This window comes from Carassius auratus, unplaced genomic scaffold, assembly GCF_003368295.1.
Source record: "Carassius auratus strain Wakin unplaced genomic scaffold, ASM336829v1 scaf_tig00216514, whole genome shotgun sequence".
NCBI classification, from domain to species: Eukaryota; Metazoa; Chordata; class Actinopteri; order Cypriniformes; family Cyprinidae; genus Carassius; species Carassius auratus.
The window spans coordinates 661,052-685,807 of NW_020528609.1; the positions used below are offsets into that span (position 1 = coordinate 661,052).

General features: G+C 37.3%; 1 protein-coding gene and 1 long non-coding RNA gene across 2 annotated transcripts in view; one reads left to right on the forward strand and one right to left on the reverse strand.

Annotated features, from left to right (window-relative positions):
* LOC113098319 (uncharacterized) overlaps positions 1–11,177 on the reverse strand; it is a 35,568-nt gene extending 24,391 nt beyond the window's left edge. The window contains exons 1-4 of the mRNA XM_026263348.1: positions 10,677–11,177; positions 10,018–10,356; positions 9,627–9,914; positions 8,645–8,725 (exon numbers count right to left, since the gene is read on the reverse strand). Of these exons, the coding sequence (XP_026119133.1) occupies positions 8,645–8,725; positions 9,627–9,914; positions 10,018–10,356; positions 10,677–10,734 (766 nt within the window). The 5' untranslated portion in view covers positions 10,735–11,177. The remainder of the gene's footprint in view (positions 1–8,644; positions 8,726–9,626; positions 9,915–10,017; positions 10,357–10,676) is intronic.
* Positions 11,178–22,778: 11,601 nt separating this feature from the next.
* LOC113098325 (uncharacterized) lies at positions 22,779–23,287 on the forward strand. Its single transcript, XR_003288990.1, has 3 exons — positions 22,779–22,806; positions 22,958–23,116; positions 23,236–23,287. It is a non-coding gene; the product is annotated as an uncharacterized LOC113098325 (long non-coding RNA).
* The last annotated feature ends 1,469 nt before the right edge of the window (positions 23,288–24,756 follow it).

Consider the following 24,756-nt stretch of genomic DNA (forward strand, 5'->3'; position numbering starts at 1 on the left):
AAAAGTAAAGCTCAAAGGGTCTTCTTTCTTAAGACACCACAATTATGTTTGTAACACACTGAAGTATGAAACGGTTACAATTATAAGTTAGGTAGAGCACTTTCAGCTGTGAGTCCCATAATGGGGGGTGCTGGCTAACAGATATTTTAGATTTAGTCCGAGAGATCTCAGTCCCTCCATTGAAACTGTGTGTACGGTATACTGTCCATGTCCAGAAAGATTATAAAAACATCTTCAGAGGGTCAGTTAGAATTTTTTGAAGCATCGAAAATACATTTTGGTCCAAAAAAAGCAAAAACTTCAACTTTATTCATCATTGTCTTCTCTTCCATGTCTGTTGTGAGAGAGTTCAAAACAAAGCAGTTTGTGATATCCGGTTCACGAACGAATCATTCATTGTAAACAGATCTTTTTGAACCAGTTCACCAAATCAAACTGAATCGTTTGAAAAAGGTTCTCTTCTCCAATAAGCATTAATCCACAAATTACTTAAACTGTTAACTTTTTTTAATGTGACTGACACTCCCTCGGAATTAAAACAAACCAATATCCCAGAGTAATTCATTTACTCAAACAGTACACTGACTGAACTGCTGTGAAGAGAGAACTGAAGATAAACACCAAGCCAAGCCAGATAATGACCAAAAGATTGATACGTTCTCGAGTCAAGAACCATTTCTGTCGGACGCGTCCGATTCGTGAACCGAGGAGCTGATGATACTGCGCATTTGTGATTCAGTATGAAGCAGACCGACACACAGAGCGTCTGAACCAAACTGCTTCTTTTGATGATTGATTCTGAACTGATTCTGGGCTAAAGTTATGAGCGTGGGTAAACCGAAGGCTTGAATCAAGGGCAATCTTCGCCAATGACGTCATTGCGTTAAGCGCAAAAGAACCGGTGAACCGTTTTATTCAACCAGTTTATTGAATCGAAATGTCAGAAAGAACTACTGGTGATCCGAAAACCAATATCACTCATAAATTATTAAATAAATTAATGATAGTTATTAAGATTGATATGGTTTGGAATTGGTAAAATGTGTTTGAAAACAATGTTTTAATGTTTAAGTTTGGAATATTAACTGACATTAATGAATGCTATATAATTATTGTTCATGTTAACATAGTTGATGTTAATTAATGAAACCTTATTGTAACCTGTTACTAAAGTTAATATATATTGTTCTGTGTATGTGATTTCAAAGTCTAGTTCGGATTAACCCTTTAACTGACATATCCTTTAAAACTTGACTGCCAAAGGGCTACTGTAAATGCATGTGCCCGCTGGGCATCGTTTTCCTGATGCCACCGGGGTGGCGTTCGCACTGATGTCTTGAGCCCGCCATCGCTGCTTGCCGCTATATTTAGAGCCTGAGCGCCGATGGTGCGAGGACCCTCTTGTATCTGCTCTGTCCCTTCTTCTTCTTCTCCCAAATGAATCACATTTTTGAGGGCTTAAACATGCTCAAAAAGTCATGAAACTTTGCACATGCATCAAACCTGGTGAAATTTTTCGTCTGATATAGGATTCAGAAGAGGGTGTGGCAAAATGGGTTGGCAGCACCACCTATACAAAAAAAAAATCAACAGCCTTCCAGCTATGTTTCACGTACATGCACACACATGTAACACACCAATACCTACAAAAAGACTCTTGGAGCAAAATTCTAAACCCAACACGAAGTTGGTTATTTTTGATAATATGAGGTAATTTTTAGTAATTTTTGTCATTTCCATGCATTGTATTTTAACAAACTCCTCCTAGAGATTTATTCAGATCAACACCAAATTTGGTATGCCTAATCTAAATGCCTTTGCGACGTTAAATTGCGAAGATCTTGAGTTTTCGTTGAAGGACCTGTCCATGGCTGCCTGGCGAATTTTGATGATTTGCCATGAAAAATGAAGCTGCTATAACTCAGACATACAGTGTCCAATCTGCCCCAAATTTCACATGTTGGATAAGACTCTGAACCTGAACAGATTGACATGCCCTTATTCAGTTATAGTCATAGCGCCACCTATAGGCAACAGGAAGTGATATAGTTTACGCTGTGACAGACTACTCTTAGAAATTTTTTGACATCAATGTCTTTTTTATGTTCAGTCTAATCTAAAGGCCTGGGAAATGTTAAATTGTGAAAATCTTGGGTTTTCGTGAAAGGGCGTGTCCATGGCACTGTGACAAAGTTCAAAATCTTGCCATGGGAATAAAAGTTGTTGTAACTAAGGCATAAAATGTCCAATCTTGCCCAAACTTCACATGTTTGAATAGACTCCTGACCTGAATAGATCTACATGCCCATATTCAATTATATTCATAGCGCCACATGAAGGCAACAGGAAGTGACATATTTTACGCTGCGACAAACTACTCCTAGAAGTTTTTGGACATTAATGTAGTTTTTGTGGTCAGTCTGATCTAAAGGGCTGTGCAATGTTAAATTGTGGAGATCTTGAGTTTTTGTTAAAGGGCGTGTCCATGGCGCCATGACAAAATTTGATGTCTCGCCACAGCAAGAGAAGTTGTTGTAACTCAGGCAATAAAATGTTCGATCTTCCCCAAACTTCACATGTTTGATAAGAGTCCTGGCCTGAACAAAGCTGAAGGTCAATATTCCATTATAATGATAGCACCACCTGCTGGCAACAGGAAGATTGGCATATATATGGAATATACTTGGATATATTCCACTTAAATTTATGACTTCAAATGCATATTTCTCACCATTAACCTTTTTACTAAAGCCACTCGCTGCCGGTGAGCCCGGGTGTGAGGGCCCTTTCATCGCTGCTTGCAGCTTTAATTGAGAATTTGTTCTTTAAAGAAGAACCCAATGTTAGTATCCATTTCTTTCTTATTAGGCTAGGCCTTACATTACCTAATAATATTTGGATTGTGTATGTAGTTAGGGTTTGCGGATTTGATTGTGTCATTAGTGGAGATGCACCGATTACAATTTTCTAGGCAGATTCTGATTTCTGTTTTTTAAGTTTGACCTGCCGATACCGATTGTAGCCAATTCCGATTAATTTTTTTCTAATCACTTTACAGCACACACAAATACTTATTATCTTTTCTTTAATAGAATATTTTGCTTAGAACATAGAACATTTTAAACAGATAATCGCTATAATGCATACTTTTACCCAAACTGAATGATTAAAAATAAGCTTAAATACATAAATCTTCTATAAATTTTTTATTATTCATTTATTTTCTGACATGCTCCAATTTTTTGTTAAAACACACGACACATGGTTTATTTTGTGCATTTTGAGTGCTTTTTCTGTGTAATTATTTCTATTTTTGTCCATCAAAGGGGTACTTTCTCTTTAATTGAGCGTAAGCAGCGCAGCAAAAAGTAGACTCAGTGCCGAAAGCCTCACTTCACTACATGCAACACTCCTGCTGCCGGTGTGAATGCACTCATTGGTTAACATGCATGCTGAAAAAAATATGCCCCGCTCACGTTTGCGGTGTGAAACTGCCGTGATGCTGATATTGCACAATGGTAATCATGAGTCACGGGAAAGTCAGCCAATTCCGGTCAATCTGTGCATCTCTATTCATTAGCTTGTTTCATTATTTTCACCTATTACAGATACAGAAGTATTTTAACAACAGTTATAGTACAGAGAAAATGACACAAAACGCTACAAAGGCTACGTTCAGACTGCAGGCCTTAATGCTCAATTCCAAATTATTACCAGAGCAGAGATTTTTTTTTGACTGACTGTTCATATTATTTTTAAAATGTGGCCCGCATGTGCAGAAGAGTAATATGACGTAAATCGTGCGGAAGTAAACATGGAGACCACAGATGATAGCGCTAGCGCCTACAGTTTTGTTAGAAAGAATTTGTGAGCAAATAATAATGAGGGGGAGTAGAAAGAGAGTTAAATTTACTCTTACCCGCTGTTCTCGTTGCCACTAGCGCAGAATTGTGACGGTGATCAATCTAGAGTGACGTTTAATATGCTAATTATTCATTGGCAAAGCTCAAAATAATAATTTGCTATTTTTATTTTTAGGTTTATTTGAATTAATTTTATATTTGTGTAGATAATTTTTTTATCCCTTTCGGAGTGTTAAAATAGCTTTATTATGAAATTAACATTTCCTGATAATTCACTCACCCCATTGCCATCCAAGATGTTCATGTCTTTCTTTCCTCAGTGAAAAAAAGAAATTAAGTTTTTTGAGGAAAACATTTCAGGATTTTTCTCCACACAATTGGCTTCAACGGCAAACCAGAATGTTAAAGTTCCTGAGTGCTTCTAAGAGCTCAGCACGATCCCAGCTGAGGAATGGGGTCTCAGCTGGCAAAACGGTCGATCATTAAAACAAAAACAAAAGATCAGCACAAAGAACAGTTGTGGTTAAAAAGTATATGACCAACCGTTTCGCCAGATAAGACCCCTTTCCTCAGCTGGGATCATGCAGAGCCCCTTGACACGGCATTGATTTGAACTTCAACATTCTGGTTGTCATTGAAGACAATTGTGTGAAGAAAAATCCTGAAATGTTTTCCTCAAAAAACTTAATTTATTTTCCACTGAAGAAAGAAAGACATGAACATCTTGGATGGCGTTGGGGTGAGTGAATTATCAGGAAATTTAAATTTTGAGGTTAACTAATCCTTTAACCTGTATTAACCTGAATTGTAACCTGACCTATTAACCTCCACAACTAACCCCGTCCCTATAACTACCCTCACATAAATCATGCAAAATCTTGATTTACAGTATACATTTTATGCACATATGTTCTCTGGCGAACCCATTATCACATGTTTGCATATTTTCATAAAATTTGATGCTCTACCAACTGAGCTATACGAAACTTGAATTATGAAGCAGATAAAAGAGTACGAAGCATTAATATGAAAGTGTCCTGTTGCTAATAGGAGCACAAATGTACATGCTCTGATGGGTTGTATTTCAGGGATTTTTACAAATGACCTACGTGGGTGTATTGGGATCGTAAAAAAAATGATAAAAGTCAGTGTACTTGTGTGTCCATTAGTTTTTCGTTTTTTAACCAGGAAATTAAATACGGAAAATGCGTTTTCTTCTTTAATGGTTAAAACACTGATGAATAGAATAAGCAGACACAAACTAATTTTCTAATTTTATTTTATTTTTTTATTACAATTTTTTTTATTTCATTAAAATTGTAAAAATTAAATAAATGTGCTTTTTAAAGTGTATATTAATGCTAAATTTAATTTCTACCTTTTTTGGCGTCTCTATACAAACGCTTTGCCCCTTTTACGCTACTGGCGTGGCTCCAATAACTGCTTTATGAAAACTTTTAGCTTTGATATTTTTATGATCTTATAGTGTCCCTATGCCTTTTCTAAGGTTATTGCTTTGGGAGTCTTCTACAATAGGTTTTCAAACGATTCTCAAACGATTTGTTTGAAACAGTTCTAAAATGTAGTCTCTCTAAACTCCTCCTAATGTCGAGCCTTGTTGATTATAACAGATATTTTTGAGATCATGACAAACTGAAATGAATGACAGCCTTAAAATTATCATAGGAAGTGCAGACCATGCTTTCTTCATTCAGAATTTAACCAATTTTGTTTTTCATTGTGCTGTTGGACCAGTGACAGCCGCATACTCCAAACATCCGCATAGACGGCGACCAAAATGGTCACCATTTAAAAAAAAAAAATAATTATGTTACCATATTATTATAAACTATGATAAAAGTTCATCAGCATGCATTGATGAATGGCATGTTGTAGCAAAAAAGCAACAACAAAAAAAAAAGACTGCAAATGATGTTCTAGTGCTACCAACTGCTAAAGTGCAAAACAGCGACCTGTAGGAAGAATGAGTCTAGAGCCCTGTACAGCCTAAATGTGGAATTATGTGAATGCCATCAGTGAACAGGGAAAAATATGTCTAAATGTATAAGGCATGTGTAGCCTTTATGTGAACTGAACAATCACGCATCCTCTCCAATAACGTACACAAATAGCACACAAAGTTATCCCAATATACATTTTCATGATGATAGATTTCCCATGATTCTGCAATATCTTTTTTTATCTAATATTTTCTATATTAATTTGTGCTTTTTCCAAATGTTTGTTAAAAGTGCAAAAGGAATTTTAAAAAATCTGAAAAGAAGTTAATATTCTACTTTTTCAGGCAGCATTTTGTGTGTACAGTTCAAATTTTTGGTTTTTCATTTAAAAATACAATAACTGATCATTTTTCATTTTTTTCATCCAATTTTCTAATACTATTATTTGATGACAACAATACATTTGGAAAACAAAATACAGCCATTTCTGCTTTCTTTCTTTAAAACAAAAAGACACCCTTTCCTAAATTTCATCTTTCATTCCGAAATAGAATAACGAATGAACGAAAAAGTACACAGACTGTATTGGTTGGAAGACATTTTGATACAAACCTGATTCCAAAAAAGTTGGGACACTGTACAAATTGTGAATATAAGCAGAATGCAATGATGTGAAAGTTTCAAATGTCAATATTTTATTCAGAGTACAACATAGATGACGTATCAAATGTTTAAACTGAGAAAATTTATCATTTTAAGGGAAAAATAAGTAGATTAAGTTTCATGGCATCAAACCATCTAAAAAAAGTTGTGACAAGGCCATGTTTACCATTGTGTGGCATGGGTATCTTTGTTGTTCTAGAACTTGGATATACCTTTCAGCATTGATGGTGCCTTTCCAGATGTGTAAGCTGCCCATGCCCCACACACTCATGCAACCCCATACCATCAGAGATGCAGACTTCTGAACTGAGCGCTGATAACAACTTGGGTTGTCCTCTTTAGTCCGGATTACATGGGGTCCCAAAAAGAACTTCAAATTTTGATTCGTCTGACCACAGAACAGTTTTCTACTCTGCCACAGTCCATTTTAAATGAGCCTTGGCCCAGAGAAAACACCTGCGCTTCTGGATCATGTTTAATTGTGGCTTCTTTTTTGAACTTTAGAGTTTTAGCAGGCAACAGTGAATGGCACGGTGGATTGTGTTCACCAACAATGTTTTCTGGAAGTATTCCTGAGGCCATGTTGTGATCTCCATTACAGTATCATTCCTGTATGCGATGCCTGCAGGGCCCGAAGATCACGGGCATCCAGTATGGTTTTCCGGCCTTGACCCTTAAACACAGAGATTGTTCCAGATTCTCTGAATCTTTGGATGATATTATGCACTGTAGATGATGATAACTTCAAACTCTTTGCAGTTTTTCTCTGAGAAACTCCTTTCTGATATTGCTCCACTATTTTTCGCCGCAGCATTGGGGGAATTGGTGATCCTCTGCCCATCTTGACTTCTGAGAGACACTGCCACTCTGAGAGGCTCTTTTTATACCCAATCATGTTGCCAATTGACCTAATAAGTTGTAAATTGGTCCTCCAGCTGTTCCTAATATGAACATTTAACTTTTCCGGCCTCTTATTGCTACCTGTCCCAACTTTTTTGGAATGTGTAGCTCTCATGAAAATCCAAAATGAGCCGATATTTGGCATGACATTTCAAAATGTCTCACTTTCAACATTTGATATGTTATCTATATTCTATTGTTAATAAAAAATAGGTTTATGAAATTTGTAAATTATTCCATTCTTTTTTTTTACTCAATTTGTACAGTGTCCCAACTTTTTTAGAATCAGGTTTGTATATGCTTTGTTATAATGAGAGGATCTGAGCTTTAATGACTCAGCACTGGAAAAAAAACTGCTTTCACAATCTGTTTTTTGAAGAGTAGGAAATGTAGCGATAGAGAAGCATTTCCATTGGCTGGTGTCTGCAGGTTATTATTGATTATTGCTTTGTTTTATTGGTTATTTTGGGGGATTTAAGTACTTGTAATTTGTGGGTGGACAGCTCTCCTTATTATAATCCATCTGTGATAGGGATGCTGTCTTCATAACCTAACCTGATTGCTGAGTGCCTAAGGCAGGAGTAAGATTCCTGGTGTTAGTGTTTCTTTCACGAGTGCTGGTTGAAGTGGTTGTGTGTGAATGTGTCACAGGTGTAAGTGAAGGGTGGTTTGCTGTGTAGACAGATTGTGCCCTTTTGTCCTGCTGTCAAGCCTCAGTTCCTGTAACTTGAACTGAAGGATGTCCTTGATGACCCAGGTTGCCCATTGTTTGATTTCCTTAAAGTTTGTAATTGAGTCAGTTATGTGAACTGTTGCATTCAGCGACTGTTTTCTACCTTATGTAATAAAAACCCTTTTTTAATTGTAATAAAAATTCTTTTTGTTTATCTGTGTCTCCTGCCAATGACTCGTGAGCTGACCAGTGTTGCTTAAAAAAAGGGGTAAATGTATTTAATAGATGTCCCTGGGCCAGACCCAGGGTGGCGAACTTTTGTCCCTTTACTGCTTCTGCCACATATATATATTTATATGTGTGTGGGGGGGGGGGATAATGCACGGCCAGCTGTGAATTAAACCATTTCTTAACCCAATCAGAACTGAGTATTTAGACAGACCATCAAATCACTTTAAGGCGTTACATTATAATGTGCAAATACACACAGTGTATCGTTAACTCTGCCTGAATTGTCAGGGTGCCTGTCTTGATATCCCTGATCTTCAGTAACATCCTCAATGAAGAGCAGCAGCATCATGTACCTGTGTGTGTAGAAGTTTCTGGTGTGTTTGTAGTTGAGGGATCCTGAGAGTTTGGGACTGGTGTCGTCGTTTGAGCTTGATCTGTAGAGAATGAATGTTAGTTCAGATTCATCATACTGTAGAACAAGGCATCTCTGAGAAATCATCTTCTATACAGTGTTTTCTGAACTACAAGTCATGTTTTTATCATCTGAAACATGCTAACATTTATTCAAAAACATGCACTAAAAAAAAAAAATCAAAGAGCAGACACTTGATGATGCGCTTCAAGCTTTCAAGCATATAACAATCATTTCTAGCAATGCTAACTTGTTTAATATCTGTGACAGTCAGTGTGAGCATTCGAGGCATATTTCCAAACACATTCTCCTGTGAATCGATGCCGTTTTAAGAAAAACAAAACCTTCTTTAATAATAGTTCAGAAACCAAATGTTCCTCTGCAGCTAATGATTAATTCATGGAAATGATCCATTCTGAATGAGAGGGACGTAAGCAGCTTCAGTTTCACTTTAAATACCTTTTTATAGGTTCGACATGTCAAATAAATGTTGTTTGCAGTGAATTCCACTGAAATTTACTAATTTTTCTGTTTTTGTTCAGTAAAATATGGAATAGTGCAAATATGTGGACCGTTTACACCAATAAAACCAGTATATTACACACACAGACACATTCACTTTAGCCTTAAACACTGTGTTAATTATGAGGATCCTTGAAAACATGGTTTACTAGAAAGTGTGAAAAGCCCTGACATAGAATATGACAATCATATTTTAACTTAGATCATAACATTACATAAAAAGTTTAAATAATTCCAGCAGAACTTCTTGACTGTAATATTTGGACATTAGTTTGCAGCAGTGCTTTGAGTTTCTTCTGTCAGACTGAACCAAGCTTTTGTTCTGCTTCAATATTACTTACAGTCCTTAATATTACTCACATTATGAGAGTCTAACACTGATAGAGGAGATGTTTTCTCACCTGATCTCTTGACAGTGATTGTGACTGAGGTCTTGACTTGATCTTTCTGAGTAACATTACATCTCCACTCTCTGTTGTGATCTTCATTCAGGAGTGTTGTATTCTGAGAGATGATACAGGGATCTGATGAGGATGATCTCGTCGGTTTAACACCGGCCTGATTCACCCAGAACAGATGAATTCCCTCAGAACTGATCCATTCATCACAAGAGACTCGAGGATATGAATACAGCCGACAGGAGAGAGTCACAGAGAGACCTGAACTGATCTGAGTCTGTGAGGATGAGACTGAAACACAGAATAACACACACATCACACACTCTTCAACCACCAGGAGAGATTAAATGAAGAATTTGTCATTTTTAAACTGAACAAATAATCATTAAATTACCATGAAGAACATGCAGATAAACACGAGCATCAGGTCCTATTTGTGGTCCATTCACACCAGTCCATTGTTGGCAGGTGTAATATCCATAATCTTCTGTTGAGATGTTCCTGATGTTCAGAGAGCAGTCAGACCCCAGACTCAGTCTCTCATGTCTCTCTGTGCCTTTCCTCTCTTTCCCTAAACCAATCAGTTCAACTGTTCCTGATTGACTGCCTCTGTTATAGTTCCATGTAGTTGAGTTGCAGTCATGAAGAGCATCATGAAGAGCATTATTACAGGGCAGACAGACATCTTCACCAGAACTGATGAACACATGAACATCATCCTCTCCACTGACACCTGAAACACAAGAAGATCTGAGTGATCATTATGATATATATTAATAAATGAATGACAGAAAGCAGAAGGTTCAGATCAGTCTTTTTCAGCAGTTATTACAAACACACTCTCCAGAATAAACTCTTGTTCTTCATCAGAGAGCTGTTCAAATCACAAACACACTCTTCATCAGAGAATAATTGAGAGATGTTTGAGAGTGAATCTGTCTAGTTTGAGTGTGTTCAGGAAGAATCAGTGTGTTCTGTATCAAACACAAGAAGAAACTCTTTCTCAGACTGATTGCACTGAATGTGTTGAAGAGAAAACACAGATGTCTTTACCTGTGAGAAGTGAAGAGAGAGCGATCAGTCCCAGCAGACACAGATGACACTCAGACATTTTCTCTTTCTCTTCATCATTTGCTCTCAACTCTTTCTTTAAATACTCTCAGCTCCTCCTGTGGTTTTCACTTCCTCTGATCTGACCGACTGAGTGTTGAAATGACTCTAGAGTTGTTATTTAGTAACATGATGTCAGTCGTAATGGAGAAGTGAGGTCAGCTGGAGCCGATGTAACCTGCAGTGTTTCTGTGTCCACCTCAACAGGTCAAGATTATCCCTCGAGACCCGAGCGCTGACTGATGCAGTGTTGTGTTGAAACCTGTTCCTCTGCTGTTTCTTAAGACCTAACCATAACCACTAACCAGACGCCACAGCGGTGGTGAAACATGTTCTTCAGTGAGAACTGATTACTGTTATCCTCTCAACACACATTTACTCTGAACACGATCTACAGGCCGTTCTTCACATTACTCGTAGTTTCACTTCTTTCTTTCTGCAGTTCAACTCTAGACAGAAAATCATTCACTTATAGAAAACTGATCAAACTGGTTTGTTACTGAAAAGGTTTCCGCTATCAATCACTTCCTATGATTGTTTTCACACTGAGAGAAATAATACCCATAATGCCACAGTGGATCAATGCTGTCTGACGTTTTGAAAATCTACTTTTTCAAACTCTTCCAAAGACTTTCAGTAAAAGATGATGGGTTTGTTGTTAAATGACCAAACTGTGAATGTTTTTAACACATCATCAAATGTGATGACATGATGTCAGAAGTGTTTGTTCTCTGCGAGTCTTTCAGATGTTGACTGATCTTTCGTCTCGTCTCGATATCCACACTTGAGAGTGAATGTACAGGAATTAAAACTTTGCCCTTTATGTATATTTAACTTGAAAATACATATAACTTCTGTAATTTTAGTAAATATATAAAGCTGTATGTATTTGAAGCAGCACCACTGAGCAGACAAGTGTGTGAAGAAAGCGCTGTATAAACTGTTAGTTTTTCTCTCCTCTCAACACTATAATGGTCATCTTTCATCTGTTTGTGGGAACTCAGTTAGTTTGACCGCACTGGTTTAACACACACTGATCTGAGATCATCTCTGAACACTGTTTAGACAGATGCAGTGAATTCTCACACATTCACACAGCACTTCCTCTTCTTTCTTTAACTGAGTTCCTCAACTCTTTCCTTTCGTATAAATGTTTCCCAAAGTTGCTGCAAACCATTTACAAGTTCAGTGTTAGTTTCCCAGGTTCAGTGTTTCTAATGAGTTTATTTTATGTGAAGCAGGGCTTCACATCCACACAGATGGCTGTGTTGTTCAAGTTAACTCAAAGACATTGATTAGTAGATGGAGGTGCGTTGAATTAGAGTTATAGAGTGACTCTCTAGGAGCAGGAATGAAGCACCTGATGCAGCTCAAGCACAGATCTACACACACTCATCTCTGTGGGTTTATATGTACCCAGCTGCTCTCAGATCTGTTCTGGAGTCTCCTCAACACTGCACACTGCCTGTGTCTGGAATGGCATACTTCCCTACTATATAGTATGGTAAAAGCAGCAGGCGAGCGAATGAGTGTGTTTGAATCTTTTGTGTTTATAAAAGAGTAGGCGAGAATTGCACTAATTCTCATGAGATTCGGACGTACGTATATGTTATTTGTTTTTTAATATGCATACTCATCTACTACATAATAGAGAAAAACTGTATTTGAAGAAAGAAGTACGTTTAAAAACCCCAGTATTCATAAAACAGTAGTGAAGAAATCCCCGTTTGTCCTACTGCTTCAGCCCAGATTCTGAAGGGTTCATCGAGGGATACTTTTCAATCCCAGAATGCCACGCGAAAGGGATACGTCATCATTGAACGTGAAGGAGAGCAGCGACGAGGGTGCTTACAAAGGTGAGTATTATAAACCAAAACACGGTTCCCATGTGGTAAAATCTCATTTGTTTAGCTACAAGGTGTATATGGTTTATGTAAATCCACTCTGGAGACGTACATGTTCTTTCTGGAGCTCTGCTGTTCTCTATACATCATAAAACATGTTTAATTTTTTTTCTTTTTTTTTACAAATATACTGTAATGTTACTGGCTAGCGTCTTTACACCTTAACAAATCAACAGTTTACTCTACAGTACAGTATATATATATCTATACATACGCTCTTTAAATAACAAAGTAAAAACATTGCTCCAGACTTTAGACCAAGTTTGAGTTGGTCTATGGTGCAGTCTATTTTCAGCTCCTGAACACACCTCTTTTTTTAGACCAGCCACCCATGGGTGCACAAATGGGGACAAATGCATTTGCTAATTAAACGATGTGGCGCTGGACGGGAAAATGTGAACGGTGCCGGACTGAAACTAGCAAACACACTTGTGCTGCGCCTTGTGTCGCTTGCGCCGGGTGTATGATAGGGCCCTTAAAGGTCCCGTTTTTCATGCTTTTTTGAAGCTTTGATCGTGTTTACGGTGTGCAAAATAACATGTGTTCATGATTCGCGTGTAAAAAAGAAAAAACTGTATTTTTCACACAATTCACCTATCTGTATACCGCTGTTTTCACAGTCATAAAAACGGGCTGATGACTTCCTTGTTCTATAAAGTCCCTCCTTCAGAAATACGTAACGAGTTCTGATTGGGCCAGCGGTTCCTGTGTTGTGATTCGACACCAGCTTAGATCACGCTGTCCTCTTGGAAACACGATTGGGCTAGTTTTGAGAAGAAGGTGCTGGTGATGTACTTATAATCACAGGAGCGTTTTTACTGATGAGATGAGCATGAAAATCGCATTCGTTTTTTTTTGCACAGCCCTAACATCAAGTTAACAAAGCTAAACAGCGTTGCCCTTTGTGTAGTAAGTTACAGAAACTGTTAAATGCACCAACTTAAATAATAAAATACACGTACCGGTTGTGGTCCATAAACAACACCTTCTCCAGACAAAGAGGGAACTGCTCCATCTTTCAAGAATAATCTTTGTGTGAATCCGGCATTAAACTGATTGAGAACGAGGAAGCTGTCCTCAGCTAATGTGCTGCACATAGTTTTACATGTGGATTATAATTTTCGGGAAACGAGTTAAAAATAAATTGTAACCATTGATCTCTAAGTACAGCGTCCCTGGGAAGCCCAAACAAAGATGATTGGACTCTGAGATTAAAATAACAGCGTTTTGATGACATGGAGACAAACACAAACTCAGCTCTTCCTTCTTCTCCGTTGGAGCACAACAAGGCCACGCCCCCTGTTTGTTAATTCATGTGGGCGGAGGTTAGTCAAAAACTGTTTTAGTGACGTCATTACTGCAGGAACTAGACGGCTGTAGTCCAGACGGGTCATTTTTTGTAGGCGAATCAAATATCTCGCTTGGCATTGAACTTTGAGCTTTAGAATTTAACAGATATTATTTATACTCTAACAACAACATTACACACTAACTAAAGTTTAAAACATGGGATCACGAAGAACGGGACCTTTAATGTTAATGTTTTTTTTTTGTTTGTTTTTTCGCAACAGATAAATAACAATGTATATAACTTCCTCTTTTAGTTTGTTTGTTTTTTATTTCAATGATCGATCAATTTGTGGAAAATCATTCAGATAGGAGGTCAAACATTCTAAAAACACAAACTAATAGCCTTCAAGAACAATAATTCTGAAGAGACTCATCAAATCATCAGTTGATTTTGTGGCAAAATATTTTACAGTGCTTGAGTATTGTCTATTATTGCATATAATTATTAATTCTCAGAAAGCAGATATGGCATTTATTGCAAGATTAGTTAAAACATTCAGAATGCACCTGCAGACTATTTTTCCAGGCATGTTTTTCATCAGTGAAGATTTCTTTAAATAGTGTATAAATCTTGTCTAGACTCATTCTTGTGAACCCTGTCTCGTGTCTCATCTCAGATTGTTGCCTTCAATTAGGTGTTGCTTAAATCTGCTTCAACATGTGTTTACACTTATGTTTGATTATTTTTGCATTATAATCTGGCCTGTCATTCCAGCCCATTTATTATTATTATTATTATTATTATTATTATTATTCTGTTCTCTAATTTAATTTTCATAACTAGGTTTGTTTTAAGCATTAAACTTACAAAAAATTGTAACATTTCTCTCAAACAATTGTTAAACTCTTTCAATAATGAACAATAATGAACACAAGTTCTGCACAGAGGGTTGCACAGAGAGCATCTGCATCCGTGCTCTGGCATTGATCTTGGAACAACTACGCATGTTGCTGAGTGACACGTGAGCATTGCTTATCGTGGACACTTACACACACTAATGTCCCTGTGTGCTCTGCGCGCATACACACACACACAGACACACGCACGCATGCACGCACGCACGCACACACACACTCTCTCTCACACACACACACACACACACACACACTTAGTGTCATGTAAGCTGGTTATCTTATATTCATTTGTTACTTATCTTTTTATTGTTTGAAAGCTCCCGTCGAACACTGATTTGCTCAATTTTTGTCTAATTTCAGTAGGGTCTTGCCAGCCAGGAGAGCGACAGGAGAAGGTGTACCCTGTTTTTCAATTGTTTACACGCAATTTTGAAAACAGAGTTCTTTTTGTCAAAATATTATCACAATTATCCAAACACCACAATCAATTAGCAAAATTCCTAGATTGTTTGCAAAATGACACACTTCAGTCAAAACATATACACATATTTGTGAAAATGCTATTAGTTTTCATTTAACCAACACAGTCATCAATGATCATACACTATTGCAGCCAGTTGCACACTGCTGTGATAAATAAAAAACAGAATAGATTTTTGGCCAGACATTCTTACTGTATGTAAGAGAATTTAGGTGACAGAAAAATAGTGAGAAACTCACAACATTATTCATGATTTGTTTTGAGATATAAGGAGAATGTAGTCAAATACTGTAGGCCTACTATAACCTTACCAAGCACTCCACAACACTTGATGCTGCAGACTGAATATTTCAAGTATTTATTTCAATACTTACAGTATTTCTTACCATAATCAGTTACAGTAATCAACCAACAATGATATCAATTACTGTAAACAAATAAAATCTAGACAAATAAAAATTACTGCATGAATTACAGTACATACACTTTGACTCTGAAGAAAAGTAAAAGTAAACAGAAATGAAAGAAAACTACTATAAAAGCAACAATAATACTGTAACTATCCGTCTCTCCGTCTGGCTGGATCAGGCCATAAGATTTGATCCACATCACAGGCTGTGTCTTCATTGGCAAGGCACCGTTGTGTGAGGAATCCACCCCTGCACTGAAGCTGCTTCAATAAGATCACATGCCTGTTCCATGGCCTGAATGAGGGGCAAACGGTCATATACCTTCCACCGCCACGCTGAAAAAATAATTCTATAGGATTCAGGAAGGGGGAGTATGGGGGAAGGTATAAAACTTCAAAATCAGGGTGATCATGGAACCAGTTCTGGACCAGAGCAGCCCGATGAAATGAGACATTGTTCCAAACTACAATGTACCGCATCTGGTCCACTTGGTCTAATGATGTGACAATCTCGTGCAATCTGTCAAGAAATGCAAGTATCAGATTTGCATAATAGGGTCCTAGATTTGCATGGTGGTGGAGGACCCTATTTTGTGTGATAGCAGCGCAAAGGGTGATGTTACCCCCTTGCTGCCCCGGCACATTGGTGATTGCCCTGTGCCCAATTACATTTCTCCCTCTTCTTGTTTTTGCAAGGTTAAATCCAGCCTCATCCACATATATAAATTCATGTTGAATTTCAGCAGCATTTATTTGTAAGACTCTCTGAAACACATTAAAGAAAATAGGATGCTATTCAATATCATAGCACAGTATTTTTTTGTGACAGAACATTATGAGCAGTGCATGATACCACACCATAGTCAGATGAACAATACATACCTCTACATACTCATTGTGCAGATGTTTCACCCTCTCTGAATTTCTGTCAAATGGTACCCGATACAGTTGCTTCATGTATATTTGATTTTTCTTTAGGATTCGACCTAATGTTGACAGAGAGACTCGTTGGATGTTATTGAAAATATTGTCATCATTGATGATATTGACTTGGATTTCTCTTAGCCTGATACAATTATTGGCCAAAACCATGTTCACAATGGCACGACTCTTGTGCACGACTAAACATAGGGCCCCTTCCACCTTGGTGTCCTCGACCCTCAATCCTATGTAAAAAAAAAAAAAAAAAAAAGAAGATAAAAATAAATAAATATATATATATGCAGCCTACTGTCAAATGTCACAGTAAACAATATTGATTATACAAGCTTCAGTTTCAATGTATACTGTGTGGTTAGCTTACCTGTTTCTTCAATGAAATGTCCAAATTACTGACGCAACAGTATTTCTGCTGAGATTTGGTTGATCTCTTTGTCCAGCTTCCTTCAGTGTCAGACCATGGTTGATAACATGGTCAATAAGTGCTGCACGGATTTCTTGATTCAAATTTGGTCCTCGTCTTCTTTGTTCAGGTTCTATCAACTCTTCAAGTTCTTCTCCTTTTCCTCCATCTAGGCCTCTTCCTCTATCTCCTTCTTCTCCTCTTCCTCTACCTCCTTCTCCTCTTCCTCTACCTCATTCATCCCCTCTTTGCGCTCCCCCTCTCATTCTCACTCTTCTTCTTCTTCTAACGCTTTCCATTTTTGTTGGAAACAGCTTTTATAGCACTGTAAAAAGTAATTGCTGATTCTACTTAAGAAAATCTAGTGAATTTAACTTACTTTGTAAAATTTGTTGAATTAACTTGATTAGACTGTGTACTGTGAACTTAGGCAGTTAAACTAAACAGATCTACCACAATGTACTTATGATTGTTAAGTGTATTGTACTAAAGGCATGTTCACGCTGTTGCAAATTTCTGGAGCAAAGAATTTGCATAGTAATAATAATAATAATGATGAATAATGAAATTAATATTTTTTTAGTAAATGCCCTACAATTATTTATATTTATACACGTGTGCGTGTGTATGCATTTATTTATAGGTTCTGAATCTTTTTTTCCTTCGCGCTATATAAATTAACTGGGAAGATTAAAGCTTATTTGCAAGCCCCACCTGCTTCACAGTCTATTATATTTTTATTAACAGAGCTTGATATAGTTACTGGCCGTTGGGTAAGTTTCAGCATAAGACAAAACTACTATTCTAATCGGCTACTTAAATTTTTAATTACTTTTTAATTTCTTAAATGCATTTAAACGCATGCGCAATGGGACGGTTTGTGTTAAGAAGACGACGACGACGACGAAGAAGAAGAACCTCAGCTCGTGTTTGGGATGAGGGAGCAAAACTAGGTATGCTCTTGAACAACCATTTATAAACCTTGATGTCATTGTATTGCGTATAAACACACACACACACGAGTGCGTGTGCATGCATTTATTTATAGATTCTGAACCTTTTTTCCTTCACGCCATAAAATAACTGGGAAGATTAAAGCTTATTTGCAAGCCCATCAGCTGCTGCTGCTTCACAGTCTATTATATTTTTTATTAACAGAGCTTGATATAGTTACTGGCCGTTGGGTAAGTTGCAATGTGCAATGGGATGGTGTGTGTTTGAAGAAGACGACGTCGACGAAGAATTTAAGCTCGTGTTCGGGATGAGGCAGTAAAGTTAGGTATGCTCTTGAATAAATACTTATAAATCTTAATGCATTTCGTATAAAAACTCGAATTTAATTTGCTCATTGTACAGTAAGAGGAAAAGGCACACTAAAGTAGTTTTATGTTGAATGAGACCATTGGCTTTTACTAGTTTGCAAAAATAGCTTTTTACTGAACACTGTTTTTATGTAACGTTACAGTTTATAAACTGTTCGGTAATAAGTTCGGGGTTTAAAAGGATGTAAAAACTTGTGCGGCCTTAACGAAACAATTTTCTAGAACGTTCGATGCTCACGTGTCGTTCACATGGAAATTAACAACACAATAAATTAAGATGGTGTAACTAACAAGCAATTACTACCTTATTTTGTCTTTTTATTTTGTGTATTCTTATTTTTGTGACTTAAATTCATGCAGTGGATGTGCAAGTTCTGCTTGTTTTCGTGTGAAAAGAGGGCTCCGCTGTTGAAACACTACAGATTAAAACATGGAAGCTACTCTAGAAGTACTCCAATTCCATGTCTCTACACAGATTGTCTTTGTTCATTTAAATCATTAAATGCACTAAAGGTGCACTTAACAAAAAAATCATTCACATCAAGCACATGGTAGCCAATCCAGTCCATGTGATAACATCCCTTTGATATTTAACTGCCCACTTTGCAATTTTGAGGAGCCCTGCACAAAGTCAATTTTTTCTCATTTACGGCAGCATCTAAAAAATCAAGAAACAGTGCAGTGTCCATACAACAATTGCAATTTTGAGAGCAATGTCTACTCTACATTTAATTCACATATATGTAGAGATCATGGAGCACATGATCAAAGACAATTGAATTCTGAGGTTCTCTTGCACATTGCTTCTCACAGTGTAGATAATGTGCAACAAGAAGAACCTTTGAGCCCTGATCCTGTAGATGAACATTTGGAGGAAAATGATATAGAGAATGAAAACCTTGATCAATTGCATCATCAATTGGAGCACAATTTAGCCTCACTATTTCTCAAAATACAGGCAATTTTGCATGTGTCTGATTCGGCTGCACAGGAAATAATTCAACAAATAAATCAAATTTTACTTTTTCAGAACCCCTTGTCTATCATGCAATTCAGCAAATTCTCAGTTAATGAATTCAAGACTTACCGAGATGGCACCCACTATCAAGAAAATGACTTTTTTAACACTGAGACCTTCAGGATGGTTCTGGGTCTTTATGTTGATGAATTTGAGCTGGCCAATCCCCTTGGCACTTCTAAAAAAAACACAAAATGTTCGCTCTCTATTGGGTTCTAGCTAATCTTCCCTCAAAAGATCGTTCATTACTTCAGTCAATTCAGCTAGCAATTTTATGCAGAGCTACTGCAGTAAAACAACATGGTTACACAGACATCTTGCGCCCACTTGTTCAGGACCTTAAACTCTTGAAAAGCATGGTGTATACATTGAACAGTTAGGAGAATGTGTGAAAGGAAGTGTACTTTTTGTGTCATCTGATAATCTAGGTGCTCATTCATTGGCAAGGTTACAGGAGAGTTTCACTGTTGAGCACCCTTGTCGGTTCTGTTTAGCAGCGAGGAGTGAAATCCAGGAGAAGGAGGTCCGGTCGGGAGCATTTGAACTGAGAACCAAGCAGGAGCATGACAGGCATGTGGATGAAGTGTTACACGATGCAAGTTGGGTAAAGCAATATGGTGTAAAAGGTGGCTGTGTTTTAAGTGAAAGGTTGGAACATTTTCACACAGTTGGTGGTTTTCCACCTGACATAATGCACGACCTTATGGAGGGTGTCATCCCTATTGAAATGTCCTTGTGCATTAATGATTTGGTCTCAAGGAAATTAATCTCTCTTGAATCCCTGAATCAAGTTATCAAGCAATTTCCTTACAAATTCTCAGACAAAGTTGATCAGCCTCAAATCATCCCAGGCACATTTGCCTCAAAAGGTACCATTGGGGGTAATGCACATGAGAATTGGGCGCATATTAGACTTCTGCCCCTCATGGTTGGCTTTGATATCCCTGAGAATGATAAAACATGGGAAATTGTGTTGCTTCTGAAAGATATGTTAGAAATGACGTTGGCATTCAAGTTCACTGAGGATTCTCTTGATTTTCTTGATGCAAAGATCTCAGAACACAGACATTTGCTTTTAACAGTCTTTCCTCATTTCAAATTGCGCCCTAAACACCACTATATTGAGCACTATCCGCAGCTCATAAGAACATATGGGCCACTAAGAGATATGTGGACGATGCGATTTGAGGGAAAACATAAGGTGTTCAAGCAGGTAATCCGTGACACCAAAAACTTTAAAAATGTTCCACAAACTTTGGCTGTTCGCCATCAAAGACTACTGGCTTACTACATCGACTCCCCCTCCTTTCTCAAGCCACCCATACTGACAGATAAGATGATGGGTACTTTGATGTCAACTTTCCCTCAGAACATTCAGGAATTCCTGAGAGACAAATATGCAGTTCAGAACACTGTCCTCGCAGCATCATCTGTGAGCATTGATGGAATCAAGTATAATCCAGATATGGTTGTATCTGTTGGTACTTGCTCAGGCCTACCTGATTTCAGAAAGATTTTCAAAAATCTTGTCATCAACAGTGATGTTCTGTTTGTGTGTAAAGATCTGTTGGTACATTGAGCACCTGCGTTCTTTTGAACTGTGCAGTCCTGTGCTATCACTGTCAATTGCCAAACCCTCGGATCTAAATGACCCATTTCCTTTGCCAGCCTATACACTTCAGGGCAGGACCTATGTTACGCTCAAACATTATATCATATGCTGAATGAATGACAGTTCAGGTTTTAAAGGGACTTCAGAAATTCTGCAAATTATCATTATTTAGTCTCATTCTTATTCTGTAGACAAAAATTATTATTTTTGAAAAGATTTCTGACTGCTCTTGTCTATGTCAGAAGATCGCAGGCATAGCTTCAGGAGCACACAAAAGCATACATAATTTCATTAAACTAGGTGTTCAAATAGTAGATCAATAGGTTTGGTGAGAAACAAACTGAAATGTTATTTATTATTTTCTTTAAATTGTCACATCCTGCATGTACTCGAGAGAGTAGCGGTTAGCTTAAATGCTGTCCTGTGTGAAGGGTTTCTCCTTTGCACAGTATATTTTGTTCAAGATTTATAACTAATTTAAAAGAAAAAAAAACTGTATATCAATCTTGAACAATCTTGAATTCTCCTGTGCAAATGAGCAACCCTTAACACAGTATAGCATACACACAGGATGTATACAGTTAAATGGATTATATATTGAAGTTCATTTCTCAACAAACCCATCCATTTATGCCTTAAATGCTTGAACTGTATTGCACAAGTCACATGAAATTATGAATGCCTCTTTGTACATTACATTTTAAACAAGGATGAGTGAAACTTTTTGAATCATATTTTTGCAAATGATGGGTTTAGAATGATGAAATTGGGGTGAGCAGTCCATTTAATTTAAGAAAACTAACTCAATTCTTTAACCTTTGTAGAGAGACCAAGTATGGAGACAACAACTGTACTCAGAGTTATAATTTGTGACAACAACATCCGAAAAATTTTACTTCCTGTGAAACCACAGACAGGTGACTCACTGTTGGAACAACTTGAAGAAAAGCTGGGACTTCAGTACAAGTTCGCACTTCAGTTTGAGGATCCAGACTTCAACAATTCCCTCGTGAATCTTACCAACATTGCTGACTTGCCAGATAAGCCTAGACTGAAGATTGTCTCCCTTGTGACGTCACCAACCCCTAGCACAGCTGACACTGAAGTCCTATCTGTGGCTTCTGATCATCCACGTCATTGTCTACGGACTGCATGGCCAGAAACTTTCGAGATCCCTACTTTTCCTGTTGACGTTGAGTATAGATTACGTCAGGGAAATCTACAGTACATGCGAGATCAAACATACCTACAATTGTCAGGAGAGCTTATGCATGAGATTCTCGAAAAACTCTCAGAAACTATATACAGTTACAAAGCTTACCCAGATAAGGAAGACTTCGAGGCTGTTGCTACTGCTTTTATACAAAAACACCCTTGCCTTACCCAGCCTGGCTCATGTAAGGGGTGGAATGGGTGGTGGTATGATAGCCTTAGGTGGAAAATGGGCAATTACCGCTCAAAACTGCGTCGAGCTGGATGCTTGGAGGTATCCATAAATGGTGGGAAAAGAAGAGGACTGCAGCCTCAGAAAAACATCAAAAGACCCAAGAGGTTTGAAATCAACTTTCTACCGAACTTCCCTGATAGTGAAGATGAAGCCAGCATGGAGTCCAAAAGAAAAGAGATGGTGGAAGAAATGAAGAAACGTCGTCTTAACGTTGCACTGATAGCCCGGAACATGAATTCTACATTTGCCTTGCCTAGAAAGGAATCGATAGAGAAGGAGCTTGCTGTGAAGAATACAGTGGAAAAGTGGCCAGCCCTCTTCACACAGAGTCAGGTGAGTCTTAATTGTTTTCCTATATCATTTCATCTTGAACATTTTCAAAGCAAATTTATCATTAACCAGTTTTGGTGTTAATTCATACTTGGACATTTCAGTGAAAAGTGATTGCTTAATGTCAGTTTGTCCTACTTCTTTTTTTTTTTAGATCATGGCAGAGTTTAACCGTATATCTGGCAAAAACCTGCAAACTGAATTCTTTCAAGAACTGGACAGATTTACTCCACGTTTCATCGATATCTTCAGGGCTAAAGGTGGAGACATTGGTTCCAAACTTAAGAAGATTCTGCAGCAGATTGAAAATGACGTAAGCTCCTCGACTTATTACAATTATTTTTCGAAAGCAAAACAAATGTTGCTTTTGCTGTTGTTTTTTGCTCTGTGTTGTGTAAGCGCTATTCAAGATACATTTTTATAACTTTGCAGAAATCGAACATCAATGCGGGACGAACAGCCGTTCTTCACGGCCTACCACTCCTAATAAGACATGTTTTGTAAGTATTTTCTTCTCTGACGATTCTTATTTAACAGGAAAACTGTTCTTCAAACAGTTTTGATATCTAGAAAGAAGAGTTATGAAGGCAAGAAAACAGTCAGGATACTGAAACAAAGAAAGGGATAGAGAAAAGAAAGTGAAAGACAAATAAAAAATTTAGGGGAAAAGACAGTATAAGAAGATACATTTTATATTGCATAAATGAATAAAAAACATTTCTAAGAAAGACAATAGATTATTTTGATAGTTTTAATTAATATAGCTGGCCTTCAGTTTGTCTTTTCATGCAGTTGTTTGATGTATGTATTCCCCCCTGCATCCACTCCTGTGTCCTGTTTGAAAAGGCCTTTACATTTAGAAATAACGTGTTATTAGTTTAGTTTTACATTTTAATGAGAGTATGTGCTCTTAAAGGGATAGTTCACCACAGAAACAAATTGTCATTTACTTACCCTTATGTTGTTCCAAACCTGTATGAGTTTCTTTCTTCTAGCTGAACACAAAAGAAGATTTTTCGAAGAATGTCAGTAATCAAACAGTTGAGAGTAGAATTTAATTGACTTCCATAGTATTTTTCCTATTATGCAAGTCAATGTCTACTCTCAACTGTCTGTTTACCAACGTTCATCAAAATGTCTTCTTTTCAGTTCAACAGAAGAAAGAAACTCATGCAGGTTTAGAACAACTTGAGGGTGAGTAAATGAGACAATTTTCATTTTGGGGTGAACTATCCCTTTAAAAGATGTTTTGTGGCTTTCTTTGACCTAATTTTTGTTATGTTTTCCCATTTTTAGGACTGTGATGACAATGAAGACATGTCGGACGTTGAAATAGGTATTCTGACAGTGATTCCCGAGGACTCTGCAACTGTACCCTACTCCCTGCATCTTGGTGCCACAACAACGGCAATCATTTTGGAAGGTACAGTGGTTGTGGATGATCTTGAAAATCTTCCACAAGCAACGTGTCTGCTCTTTGGACTAATTTATGCTCTAAACTTAGAGTATCCTGCAGCACTGAAATGCACATTCGACTTCATACAAAGAGTGATTTTGTCCCTTGGCCACAAGTCACTCAAACCTAAAATCCAATCACTGAAAAATCGCCTGATGCAGTAATAGATCATAGCCATGATGCTAGTTTGAGTGAATAGAAGCTGTCTTTAAGAAAACTAAAGAAATTGTTCAGTACTGTTTTACAGATACTTCACTTTTTTCAATTGTTGAAAATGAAAAAAAAAATCCACATTTAAGAGGATGTTTTGAAAATTTTCAAGTTTACTTGTTTGGTTTTAGAATAGTTTTAATATAAGAGAACTGTAGTAGGAAGGTGTTCTGTACTAAACTTGTAACATACTTGCAAGCTCTGCTTTTGAACACTTTGTAAAGATGTTAAAAACAAAAAAACATTGATCCTTTAATTGTCTTTTTATTTCTTTTCTTTTTTCTTGA